This window comes from Pagrus major, chromosome 15, assembly GCF_040436345.1.
Source record: "Pagrus major chromosome 15, Pma_NU_1.0".
Taxonomy (NCBI): domain Eukaryota; kingdom Metazoa; phylum Chordata; class Actinopteri; order Spariformes; family Sparidae; genus Pagrus; species Pagrus major.
In genome coordinates, this window is record NC_133229.1 from 28246239 (window position 1) to 28259505 (window position 13267).

Here is a 13267-nt window from a genome sequence, read left to right on the forward strand (position 1 = left end):
GAGAAAAGTAATTTATGATGGAACAAGATGACACGACACTCGAGCCTCAAGAGGTGGAAACAAATGGCATTTCAGTTTCATGTATGAATGTGAGGAATGTTCCTCATCAGTCAACATGTTTTCTTTGCTCAGTGGAGGATTCAGTGGGTGTTCAAGTCACATGCTTTCATATGCGTCATCATTAAAGTCTGATTCCACTGCACTTTGTTGCAACAAAACAACTTTTCCTCCTGAGCCGAGCGTACATCATCATTTTTATGTTTTTTGTAAATACTCGGTGTGTCATGTTAAAAACAAACATCTACCTTTGGTTGGTTTGGACTGTCGGCACGTTGTTCCTCCGCATTCATCCCGACACCTCGCAAAAACCTGTTGGCAAGAAAAAGTGTGAGACAAAGTGAAACATTCAGGTTTAATGAAGCAACTTGAAAACACAAGAACACAGAAACATTTCAAGCTAAAGAAAGAAGGAGAAACATTTACCTCTTTCATTTGTGGGTCCCAGTTTTAATTCATATCCATACTGGTGTCTCTCTGTCAGGCCCTCAGTTTGCTGCAGGTTTAAAAATAAAAATCACTTTTAAGTTATTTGTTTAGTGAACCGGTAAAGAAACCAGCTGTTAAAAACTGTTTGAACAGAAATGTAAACGCCAAAATGTCAACTTTTCAGCCCACACATGAAACCTAATCCCTCCGTTCGTCTGAAAAAATCAGACTTAAACTTATGTGCTTGTTGTTTAAAGTTTTACTCGACACCTTTTACAATCCTTCTATCAAACATCACGCATTACTGAACTCTGTCAAGTTACACTATCGAGAAAAAAACCACATTTTTAACATTTAAAATGACTTTTTAATGATGTAGTGTCTCACAAATACTTTAATTACAGCCTGAGAAGTTTAAAGCAGCATAAATAGAGAAAAAAACTCAAGCATTCATTCATAGAGCTCAAGTCTGCGTCTGTTACTTACCCAGACTTGTTCTGTCTCGTCTTCAGGTCCAGGATGCAGCCCGGCGGTCGGGTTGTGTCGACAGCTGGCTCACGTACCCGCATTTGTTCGTGTAGATGAGACGTCCACGCCCAGGTGAGTGTGCGTGTCTCTTCAGTGCCTGTTGTCTGAGAGTACACAGTGGGTCGTATTCGTTTTAGCACCATCGCTGACGAGGAAGCCAAACACACACCCCCTCTGTACACACACACACACACACACACACACACACACACACACACACACACACACACACACACACACACACACACACACACAGTGGGATCTTCCTCCAGGCGGCTCCACAAACTCACACCAACTGAAAAACACTCGACCGTTATCTATTAAATAAATATATATTTATTCACTGACAGGTCTTTAATAAACAGTGAGACCATAACTTCACTTCAGTTTTAAATATTTTTTTATTTAGACAATGAAAAGTCTGATACAACCACACACGTTACTTCGTGCAGAGACACTTGAGGCATGAAAATCTCTCCAGTAACTGAACAGACCGTCTTAAAAAAAACAACAAAAAAAAGTACTAAAAATAATAATCAGCAGTTTATTTCAGGTATTTTTCCTCCTTTCCAAAGAAGATATTTGTGTTGCCTTAAAGGAATAGTTCCACATTTTGGTGAATAAGCTCATCCACTCGAACCTGGAGCCAGGAGATAGTTAGCTTAGCTTAGCATCAAGACTAGAAGCGGAGGGGAAACTTCTGTCGTAAGCTCATGAAAACTGTCTACCAGCGGCTCTAAACATGTTGTATCTTGTTTGTTTGATCCGTACAAACACAGATTACAGTCATGAGTACAAAAATGTTGAACTATTCCTTTAAAGACTGTCCAGGATGAATTAATAATGACGGGCGCTGAATCTAAGCAGAATAAATCTGAATTAATCTTTTCTTCAATTAGTTGATTCATCTTTGTTTCTAACTGCTTCACAAGTTTCTGCAAATAACTTTAATACAAAATCCACCTTATGTTTAACTCATAAATAAAACAACCTGATAGGCAACAGGAATATATATGATCATTTAAAGACAAAGTATAGAACGGTCATGCTGTTATAAATTATAAAATCACAAGTTATTTGACACCAGAAGCTGAACAATGGAGCCAACAAGAGCTGCAGCGTTTAGTCGATTAATCGATTAATCAATTAGTTGATCGAAAGAAAATTAGTCGCTGTTTATTTTTATAATCAATTAATGGTTTCGGTTATTTTTTAAGCAAAAAATGTCAAACATCTGCTGCTTTTCTTTGTCATTTATGAGAAAATGACGAGTCTTTGGGTTTAAAGACGTCACTTTGGCCTCTGGAACATCGTGAGGATCATTTTTCAAATGTTTGACATTTACAGACGAAACGATTAATCAATTAACAGTGAAAATAATCAGCAGATAAATCGGTAATAAAAATAACCAGAGAGCCAACATGCGTGGTAAATTAAAACTGCAGTGACTGAACTGATTGCAGACTGAGCTCCAGTCGCTTCTCTGGAGAAACTTCACAGTATTCAGAGAAAGTGAAGGTCGAGAAAACACCGAGAAGAACCAGTTTCAGTGTTCGTAACAAATACTGAACACGCGTTTTGGTAAAAGTGATACAAGAATAAGTCTCGAACGCTTACGTACTGTTAATATTATATAAGGCTGCTGTAACTCCTCTCAAAATAAAAAAATAAGACACCGACTACAAACAAAAATAGTTCTTTTTAAACATTAATATCAACAATCATCACCACTGTTATCCACCACAGTACCTTCATCACTGTTATCCTTTTTTTTTTCAGAGCAGTAACATTCAAAAAAAGGACTTTTTCAGCTCTAAAGTGCAAAAACAACCACACCTGCACACAGGGAGAGTTACTGAATGTGAAGTGACTGATGGAGAGATTAACGCAGCTGTGGTCAGTTTGGACGCAACAAAAACATCAGAATATTAAATACAAATGTACGACAGCATCGAATATGTATTTGGCCAAAGCTGACGTGTGTGAAGGAGCGAAGTGTTGATCTGAAGTGTTGACACGTTACGACGTGTTCACAGGTGAAGGATCGCCATCGAAACCATCCACAGAACATCTCCGTCCATAAAAAAGTAACAAGGTCAGTGTAGTTTGTCATCAGAGGACGATCGTTTCCATCGTGACTGATTGACTTGATGTTCAGATGACGTCTCTTGCACGTGTTCAAACAGTAAAAACAACAGTGTGCAGACTTAAAGAGGACACTTGTCAGAACAGGAAATAAGATTCACAAATTTTAGCTTTAGCTGGACTTCAGTTCGCTGACAGATTTGATTTACACGTCATTATCTCCTGATCCTCATGCTGATGAACCTCCAGTTAAGGGTTTACAGATTTTTGTGTGAACTTATCCTTTAACATTTTTGTAACATTTTGCACCTGAGGATTGATTTGTCTTGTAGCAACCACAGACATTGAGATGAGAAGTTCCTACATGTTTTTATTTTAGAGCTGAGTGCTGATTAATCCATCTTACACAAGGCTCTACACCGCTGACAGAAATCTGCAAACTACCACGTGTGCAAAAGTCGTCATCTGAACGCTCCGTTGAACTTCAGTCCTCGTCCGAGTTCATTCATTTAAGCACTTTTGTACGGAGGCCCTGAGAGCTCGACAAGCTGCGACTTGAAAAAGCACACGTGATGCAAAAATGTGTTTTCTTCATTTTGTTTGTGGTTTCTGAAGTTGCTGTGCGTCGAGCTCTCAGGGCCACCGTGCGTGCTTCTTTTCAGAGTCTTGTTCGGTTGATATACGTCACCAAAAGGCAAGAAAACACTGGCTCACAAGTACAAACATTAAAAGGCAGTAATTTGCACACATTCACGCCTCCTTTCACCTGATCGCTGAGCAGAAGCAAACGAGAGAAGGTGCAAACTCCTCCAGCAAAGAGCTGCAGGTCAAACTGGAGTCTTTTCTTTGACTCGTCACATCAACACAACACTTTTTCTGGCGGACCAGACCGGCTGAGCTGTGGAGAAGAAGCTTCGATGGCACATTTAATGTGGATCATTACATTTGTGCAAACTTCGGCATCTGATGCCAAAGTTCACCAGCTCTCTGCATCCGTGTCCCGGCTTCAGAAACCTGCAGAGACGCCGTTTATCAGTCTGGTTTCTTCCTCTTCAGACTTCTGACAACCTCAAAGATAAGAAGCTGCCAGAAGAACGGACGGACGGAGTTATTTTTACTTTTGCTTTCAGCAGGTGAGCACAACTACGGAGGCCTGGAAGAAGAATGAAGAAGCTGCTTGGCAATTTTTCCAAAGAAAGAAAGAGTTTGGCAGGAGTATGTGGAAAAGGCCAAAAATATGATAAAGTACAAGAAGATGCTTTTTCTTTCACGGTGGCAGGATTTCCATCAAGACAACAGGCCTCAAGAATTCACCATTTCCTGCTCGTTCATTCACGGCAGTGAACAATGAACTCTGGCATTAAAACTGTCCAGAAAACATGAATTCACAGTTATTCTCAGTAACTCTGTGCCGGGGAGCTCCCTCCTGCGACCGGTTGCCTCTAAGAACGTCCCGGGTTGGCCGCTGTCACAGTAACTGCATCTTTCATTCACACATTTTTCCAGGATTTCCAGGTCACAATCCTTCTAGATTCAAGGCTACCATCGTCTCTAACAGTGTGTTAAAGCATCAAGTGATCCTCAGAGTGTCTCAGGTTCGGGTCCGGCTCAGGACAGCTGTGAGCTTCTTCCTTTCTGTCTCTCCAGTGTGTCGCGTGCAGCTGAAACGCTCACAGACGGCCTGAAAGATGAATTATGACTTCAAAGTGCACGTGTTTGGCTTCAGCTGACTTCAGAGAAAAAAGCACAAGTAGGACGATCTGTCAGCTCGTCCTCGGTTTGATGAAGATCTCGTCAGTACCTCGACTGGAGGCGTCACTGATATTGTTCATGTTGACCTCTCGGAGTTTCTAATCGTCGGGTGTTCAGATGGACAGGTCCGTGTCTGTGTCGGTGGGTGTGGTCTTTGGGCTCACGATGCCTCCTCTCTCTTCAGGAATGGAGGACGAGTCACCGTTGAGGCCAGGCAGCACACCTGGAACACACACACCTGGCACACACACACACACACACCGAACAGATGGGGAGTAAATAGACACATCAGCTTTGACAGGCGTGTTATCGTCATTTATAACAAATCATACAGAGAGAAGAAACGGTCGAGGTTCGGTGGCTTTGAGCTAAAATCAGTTGTTATTGAGATCTTTTACCAAAGTACAAATATTACGTCACAAGGCCTGCAGACAAAATCTACAAGAACAAGAAGGATAATCAGCTAAATTTACTCAAAGTATTAAAACTTAAGTACATATAATGCAAAATGGTACGGAGGCCCTGAGGGGCAAGTGAAGATTTTTTTTCTTTTTCTGGTGATCAATTTTCTAAATGATGTTTTCTCTTCTATGTTTATGACTCCAGAACTGGAGGGAAAAAAGTTTTGCCAGGATAATCTTTCTAAGTTCCTTATTTTTTTTTTTTTTTTTCTTTCAAATTCAAAACATTTTGCACTTCAGCCTCGTGTGGTTTTATGGAGCTCCACAAAAACCCTTTGAAAAGAAGTTTCGACAGGAGAAAACTTTCTTTTTTGTGAGGCTCGTTTTTCTCTCGGTGTCACACGGGAATCTTTTTTTCTCCACTTTCTCCAAAAATCTTCTAAAATGTTTCACACATAATTTCTTTTCATGTGTTTTTACAGACTATTCGACAGATTATTTCTTTTTCCCCACCAGTTTTGAGTCACAAACACAGGAAATAAAAAACAGTTCAGATCAGTCTTAGAAAATGGATCACCACAAAAGAAACATTTCTCGTGAGAACTGGTGCAAAAAAGTTTTGCCAGAATAATCTTTCTAAATTCCTTTCTGGAAATGTTTTTCCACCTGTGAAAACGTGGTAAAAAAAAATGTTTTCATGTGTGATACAGGGCCGAAATTTTTTTTTAATTTCATGTGTGAAATGGAGTGACTAGGAATTTTGCAGGATAATTTTTTTTTTTTTTTTCATAAAGCTCATTTTTTAAAGTGTTTTTCATAATGCACATTTTTAGCACCCGAGACTGAAGTGCGTCTCTACCTCACCTTCTAAATAGGACAGAAAGTCTTATGTTTTCTTCCAGGTGAGTTTTTAAGTTCTCACACTTGTGTTTAGTGAGCACAGACAATTATAATTGGTGCTAATAATATAAACAAACACTTTGAAAAATGAGACTTAAAAAAAGAAAATTCTCCTGCCAAAACTTTTCAAAAAAAAGAAAAACATTTGGTTTCATACATGGGAAACAAGCAAAAAAATACAGAATACAGAACAGGACATTGGGTTATTACTCCACCCAGTTATGTAACTGTAACCTTGTGAATCTTTTTGAAAATCTCAAGCCGGTACTTTGCCACCGAGTACGATCTCCCTACAATGTCTTTATTTCCACATATTTAGTAGCAAATCAAATAATTGCTCCAGGAAGTTATTAAGAATTTACAGGACCCTAAATAAAGTTTACTCATGTGCACTATTATCAGAAGGAGTGTCTTACGTTCGGTATCATAAACAGAGCTGTCGGAGCAGGTCCGGTTCCTGCGCTGACTCGACCTTTGACCTGCACTCATGTACTCCTTCAGCACACCTGACCTGAGGGGGGAAAGAAAAGGATGATGCGAGCTCAGATAGAAAACCTCCTCGACTCGCTCGACACGAGAGGTTATTAATTAATGATTAAGATAAAAACAGTGTTTTCATTCAAGCACATCTCCCTCTTTCTTAACCCTGTCCTTGCTACAAATTTCTCAAAGTCAGTGGAAGGATGAGACGTTGTGTCGCTCTGAGGAGATGAAAGTCAACATTTGACCTCCTGTTATCCTCCGAGAGATTAAAGTTATCAGTGATGAAGGAGAGAGTCAGCGTCTCCATACGTTCTCTGCCTGCTGAAAGTCCTCAAAAACCTTTGATAGATCTACTCACAGGCAAAAAATACAAGAATTTATTAAGAACATTTTGAATTTAAAGACATTTTGATGAGCAAAGAACCCACAATGTTTCTCAATCACCTGATCCTGACATGCTGCAACCTGTTTCACTTTTCATATGAGCACCTGGCTTTTATTTTAAGACGGGTTTGACAGAAGTTATCCAGAATCGTCTGGGTTTTTTTTCTTATAGTGTTGCAATGCCGCCTCCTGGAGGACAAAGTTAATAATTCATGAGATCTGTAAAAGGCACGTCATGTCTCGACGTTTTTTCTGTTCTCATGTGGACAGCGTGTTGGTTTGAAGTTTATCTGAAGTTGTTTAGAAATAAAATGATAAAATAAAATCACGTTAATGTGGCTTTTATTTTGGAGTAATCCTGTGTCAGCTCTCAAATGTTTATGTTTCATATCAATAGAAATCTGGTTTGGTTTTATTTTGTTGTTTCTGATGTTTTGTTTTCGTTTTATGAAGCACTTCAGGCTACATCTCCGCTGTACAGATAGTTATGATCACTGATGAACAGCGGTAAAACACTATAACGAGGAGGAAGGTAATAAAATATGAATCTATATTTTCACTCACCTGTCAAAGCTGTATGTTCCCGGGTGACTGATCGACCTCTTCATCTGGACAGACGGACAGAAGACATTTTAGTCTCATGACACATTTGCAATGAATAAACATCTGCATGGAATAATAAAAAAAGAAGAAAAATAATGATGTTGGTTTCAGTTCAAAGCAGAAGAATGGCTGCTAATGTCTACTGGATGAGTCACCTTCAGCTCCGACTGGTTGTTGCCAATTACACTAAAAGTCAATTCAGTAATATCTAATTTATTTCCTCCAATCATTTTACAATCTTCATCTATTTAATTTGATTTCTTTTTGGCATTCTAGGGATTGTTTTCTTGCAGAGAGCTCCATTTCAGCCTGCAGGCATCCGCTGATTGACGGTAAGCAGAGCGTAACATAATGTTCACAGTGCTGCGACAAAAACAACAACAAATAACAGAAAACAGAAATGTTGCCAGAACCAAATTACAGCTCCGTGTTTACTGTGAGTGAATAGTTTTCAGGTTAGTGGAAAAGTTTTGTTTTTTGTTTCATTATGCAAAAATGACCCTAAAGCCACAACTGGAAACAATGAAAGGACACAAACAATAAAAATACATTTTCCAGCTTTAATTTCAGTAAAAACATCTGTTGGATTTTCTGTTTCTGGGTCGCAATTCTCTAATAACCAAAGTTAACAGTTAATGTTTGTTCAAGTTGTCTTTACAACATTAATCAGATCTCCAGAAATATTGAAATCTGAATTGACCTCAAACATCCAAACTATACATGTGTGGATGTTTATGTTATATTGTATGAGTTTATGCTCTTTGTACGTGTTGTTACGCTCGCTGCAGCACAGACGGCTCACTCTGGACAAATAATAAATTAACTTGATGCAGAACTTTGCTGGGAAGGAGCACTGACGTTCAGTTGACTTCCTGCATGGTGAAAATTGTTAAAAAATTGTTTTGACATGTCGCAGCAACACATTCCTGGAGACTTATTGTCCTTGAATTAGTTAGCGAAGGTGTAATTACCCTTTCAGGGGGTCGGAGGTCAGGGGTCAAACTCTGGTTGGCCAGCGTCATGCACTCCTCTAAAGTCCTGATGAAGGTTGCACAGGTTGCACTGAGGAGAGAGGCCTGCAGGAAAAGAGACAAATGGCCGTAAAGTGAGTAGATTGTTTGTTTTGGTGTCACCCAGGGTTCACGTCTTTGTTTCTTAAATCATTCTCAAAAAAAAATGAGTCCACTGTTGTGAAAACACAGAAAAATGAGACAGAATTTAATTTGGTGTTAACAGACGATGTGTTACCTCTGAGGTGGGCGGGGCCTCTGAGTCGTCAGTGTGCTGTGATTGGATGGTTTGGACCTGCTGGACGAGGAGGTCACAGTACAGACGGAGTTCAGACATCTTGGTCTTCAGACAGTCGGGACCTGGAGACACACACACAGTTCAGATATCCTTCTTTAAAACATCACAGCGCCGTAAATCAATCAGAAATATTCAGTGAGTCATGAGCGGACACAAATCTTTTATCAGACTTCATAATGTGTGTCAGTAATTTAAGCTACAGCAGAGCATCTTTTTCACTTCTCTTAATAAAATGAAATAACCAGCTCGAGCTGCGACCGTTAACTGACTGCTTCTCAATCATTACGTTAATCAGCAGCTGTAATTCATCAATTCATCGTTTTGAGTAACTTGTAAAGGGAAAAAAGGTCCAAATTCTCTGAGTCCAGCCTCTTAATTTTTTTCTCTGGATCAATTTTCTAAGTCTGAAAAAGGTTTTGCCAAGATAATCTTTTTAAGTCCCTTAGAAAAAAAAAATCAGGAAGAAAATGTTTTTCTTCAGATGTGAACGGAGTGAAAAAACATTTTTTAAGATTTAAGATTTTTTTTTCTTCCAGGAAAATTTTTTTGTTTCATGAGGAAAAAAACTTGAATGTGTGAAACCAGGTGAAAAAAAAGTTTTGGCAGGAGACATTTTTTTTGTAAGGCTTTCAAAGTGTTTGTTTATATCAGCGCCAAAAGTGTTTGTTTTTATAATTCTCATTCTCAGGTGCGCCACTACCCCACGTTCCACATCAGGACTAAAAGCATTCAGGGCAATTCAGTGCAACGTCATTATTTTTTTTTCCATCTGTGATTTTCATGTTTGGCACCGAGTGGGATTTTTTCCCCTGGTGTGTGACAGAGTGGAGAATAAAGTTTTGGCAGGAGATTTTTTTTCTTTTGTAAGGATCATTATTTGATATATATATTTTTTTTCCTCAGTTTCACACGAGAGAGGTTTTTTTTTCCTCCTGGAAAAAACTAATCGCTCGGTGTCACACTCAGAAAAAAAATTCTCCTGGATTTTTTTTTTTTTTTTGCCGTTTTCACAGATTGAAAAAAAATCTCAGAAGAAAAAAAAATTAATTTCAGGAGATTTTTTTTTCATTCATGTGTGACAAAAAAAAATTCTGGGAAAAAAAAAATTGAAAACTAAGTGAGATGTTTTTTCCCTGATGTGTGACAGAGTGAAGAATAAAGTTTTGGCAAGTGAAATAAACAAAAATCTCCTCCACACAAGAGGTTTTTTCCTCGTTTTCATGTTTTCACAGATTGAAAATAAAACATTAAAGAACATAAAACCAGGTCTCGAGTCAAAAACACAGGAGAGAAAACTCTTTAGATCAGACTAAAAAAATGAACCACCAGAAGAAAAAAAATGTCCTCACTTGCCCCTCAGTATTCGGTGATAACCAGCATAAACTGCTAAGAACAGGGAGTGTCGCCCAGTAGCTGGACACTTCCTGCATATTTTTCACATTAAAAGTCTTTTCTTTTATTGGTACATTGCTGAATTTATCATGTGAGCTGTTGTAGTTGAAAACAGGTAATTCCTCCATGAATCCTTCCCTTTTTTTTAACCTGGCCTTTATTTTTTTTAATTACATTTTTTCGTGTTTGGAAGTAAGAAACAGGCATAACATATCACACACTGTATCTGTGAAAGCAGACGCCGCCGAAAAATGATTCAATTTCCCTTCATGAAAACCAAATAACTTAACACAATAAAACACTATCATGAGGACGGATTTAGAGAGTCACGAGCTAAACTGTTGTTGATAACTTCCCCTCACAAGAGCTCCAGACAGAGGAACAAACAGATGTTGTAGACAGACAGATGTTCATATAAACTGTGTGTACCTTTGTGTTTGTGACTGTCCAGAGTTCCAGCTTTGGACGAGCCCAACGCCACGAGCCACCTCTGTCTCTCTGCAGCGTTCACCGCTCGAACGTAGAAATGCTGCTCGCCGGGGATTATCAACTCCAGACGCGTCGGATCTGTCGGATGAACTGAAAAATAAAACATGAGCAGTGTTTATTATTATTATTATAGCACCACGAGTGAGGACAGGTGAGGTCGTCTGCCAGACTTTTAAAACAGCCGTCTGACCTTTGATGTCACACACGGACATCTTGATGGATCCTTTGCTTCCTTTACCGACGTCGTCCTCGCTGTCATAATAAGAGATGACTCCGTTCTCCAAGACGAACCAGCGCGGCTGCCAGCCTGAGGACAGGAGACAAAACATCATCATGAATGTGTGTTTTATTGTTCAAATTAATAAAAGTGTACATTTATAAAAAAATTAATGTACCTGAAGCTGGAACATTACAAATATTTCTGGATCCTACGATTGCAATTAATTCTTATTTTCATTGTTTATTACTTTGCACATCTTCTCACACAACACATTAGTTGTTTGGTCAAGAAAAGAAGCTCATCGTCACAATATCTGGCATCTTGGCTTGAAAAATGAATTCAAACATTTACTGATACCGGTATCGGAAAGTTCAGGTATCAGGAAGAAAAAGAACGGTGTCTGAACAACAAAAAAACCCTTTAGCTCTTCATTCCTTTATGCAACTCAATAATGTTTTTTCATCACTTTCTCCTTGAGCGGTAAACAACAAGTCTTTAAAAACTTCACACCTTCAGTTTGCACCGCGGGCTATCTGTTACAAAAATGTGTAAAATTCAACACCAAGCCGAGATAAACACAATAATATCATCACAAAGACAAAGTTCCTCCAGAGCCACAGGATGAGTGGTACTCCCCGATACTAGTTACACAAGTTAAACCTGACAGACGTGTTAACTGTGAGCTGGTCAAAATGAAGAGAGAAGATAATCAACTGTGATAATACTTCAAATATCCTGAACCATGCTTTGTTTTATGTTTTATGCATAGTTGTCCTTGTTTTGTGAGTATTTTATGTGTGCTTTGCTAAATAAGGCATGTTTGGTGGTTATGTTCCTTAGATTAATAACTTCTCTTTAATATGCAACTTTTCATTTGCTTGCTTTTGCTTCTATTGTCTTTTAAATGCACTTTTAACATTTTCTTAATGTTTTAATGTGTTATTTTAATGTCTCTGTAAAGCACTTTGAATTGCCTTGTGTCTGAATGCCGCTACATGAATAAACTTGCCTTGCCTTCAGTTTTATGTCCCAAATAAACAATGCTTCTTCTGAGTCTCATGACATGTTTATAAATGACATCTGTATGAGCATTAGATTATATGAGACAGCAAAGTCAAATAGAAATTTGACTTACTTCCTTGTACGAGTGCAATAAAAGCAGGTTACAGTGGGAGGCATTATACCATTATTATTTTTAGACATGCCATGCTGCCATTATTAAGGTCAAATACCAGCATAATCCCTGTTGCTGTGGGTTTCTTTCTATCTCCACCAGTAGATGATGTGTTGTCTGTCACATTTTACACAATTAGCAGGTTAAACATGCTGAAATAAACACAAGTTAAATGATATTGTGCCTGTTGGATGCTGTGTAACTATCAAGCATTGGGTGTAAACTGCTAAAACTAGTCAGGAGTGTGATTTCTGACTGAATAAAGCTGATTATAATATTAATAGCCCTGGCACGTCATGTCGCACCCTTAAAAACTAATATTAGCTTGTTAGCTCGGGGTAAATATTGACTGTTGGAGGATGTCTGACAGGCTGTTAGCACTGCTAGCTTAACACTAACAACACCGTTCATCGTTCATTCACCGTGCCAGAGGGACAGTTAGCTAACACACCTGTCAGGCAGTCAAACACACGACTCACCTGTCATGTAATTCGTCCACTTGTACAGGATCCCCTCCATCGCTTCGCTTCACATCGGCTAATTAGCCTGTTAGCTTTAGCGCGGCAGGCTAACCGAAGCTAACGCTAAACGCTGGGGCGATCTCCCTCCTCAGCGACGGCGGGTTAGAAAATAACCCTCATCGTGACTTGTCTAGATGTTTGTGAAGTGTTTGTGGTTCGTGAGAGCTGAGAGGCAGTGTCTGCGAGATACCGGCATGCTGAGGGCTCGTTTTGTGCTGAGCTGTACGTTAAGGGAAGGCGAAGTTGTGAGCAGTCAGCTGATGGAGAAAAATGTCAACAAAACAGCGGCAGCGTCTCTACGGAAGACGGCGAGGGACATTTCAGAAGACGCTTTTCTTCTTCACTTGAAGTGAGAGTGGGACGTGACGCAACTACGGAAGCCCTGAGGGGCAAGAAAGGATGCTGGTGATCATTGTCTAAGTTTGATCTTAATTGTTTTTTCTCCTTTGTTTGTGACTGGAGAACTGGAAAAAATAAATAATAATAATAATAATAATAATAATAATAATCACAATAAGTTTTGCCAGGATAATCTGTCTAA

At 39.1% G+C, this 13267-nt stretch overlaps 1 protein-coding gene across 1 annotated transcript; it reads right to left on the bottom strand.

Annotated features, from left to right (window-relative positions):
• Window positions 1–1396: 1396 nt before the first annotated feature.
• On the bottom strand, window positions 1397–12986 carry plekha3 (pleckstrin homology domain containing, family A (phosphoinositide binding specific) member 3). The gene is made up of 8 exons (XM_073482455.1): window positions 12685–12986; window positions 11002–11118; window positions 10752–10901; window positions 8871–8992; window positions 8594–8698; window positions 7584–7627; window positions 6569–6663; window positions 1397–5089 (listed from the first exon to the last, which is right to left on the bottom strand). The coding sequence occupies exons 1-8, from the start codon at window positions 12722–12724 to the stop codon at window positions 4965–4967; spliced, it is 798 nt and encodes a 265-aa protein (XP_073338556.1). The 5' UTR covers window positions 12725–12986; the 3' UTR covers window positions 1397–4964.
• Window positions 12987–13267: the final 281 nt, after the last annotated feature.

Bases quoted from the DNA above. Each gene is read 5' to 3' on its own strand.
- plekha3 (XM_073482455.1), bottom strand. From the start codon at position 12,724: ATGGAGGGGATCCTGTACAAGTGGACGAATTACATGACAG. The intron at 8,699-8,870 runs GTAACACATCGT...CTTTTCCTGCAG, and splicing joins AGGCCCCGCCCACCTCAGAG to GCCTCTCTCCTCAGTGCAAC. The intron at 7,628-8,593 runs GTAATTACACCT...CCGTCTGTCCAG, and splicing joins ACCTCCGACCCCCTGAAAGG to ATGAAGAGGTCGATCAGTCA.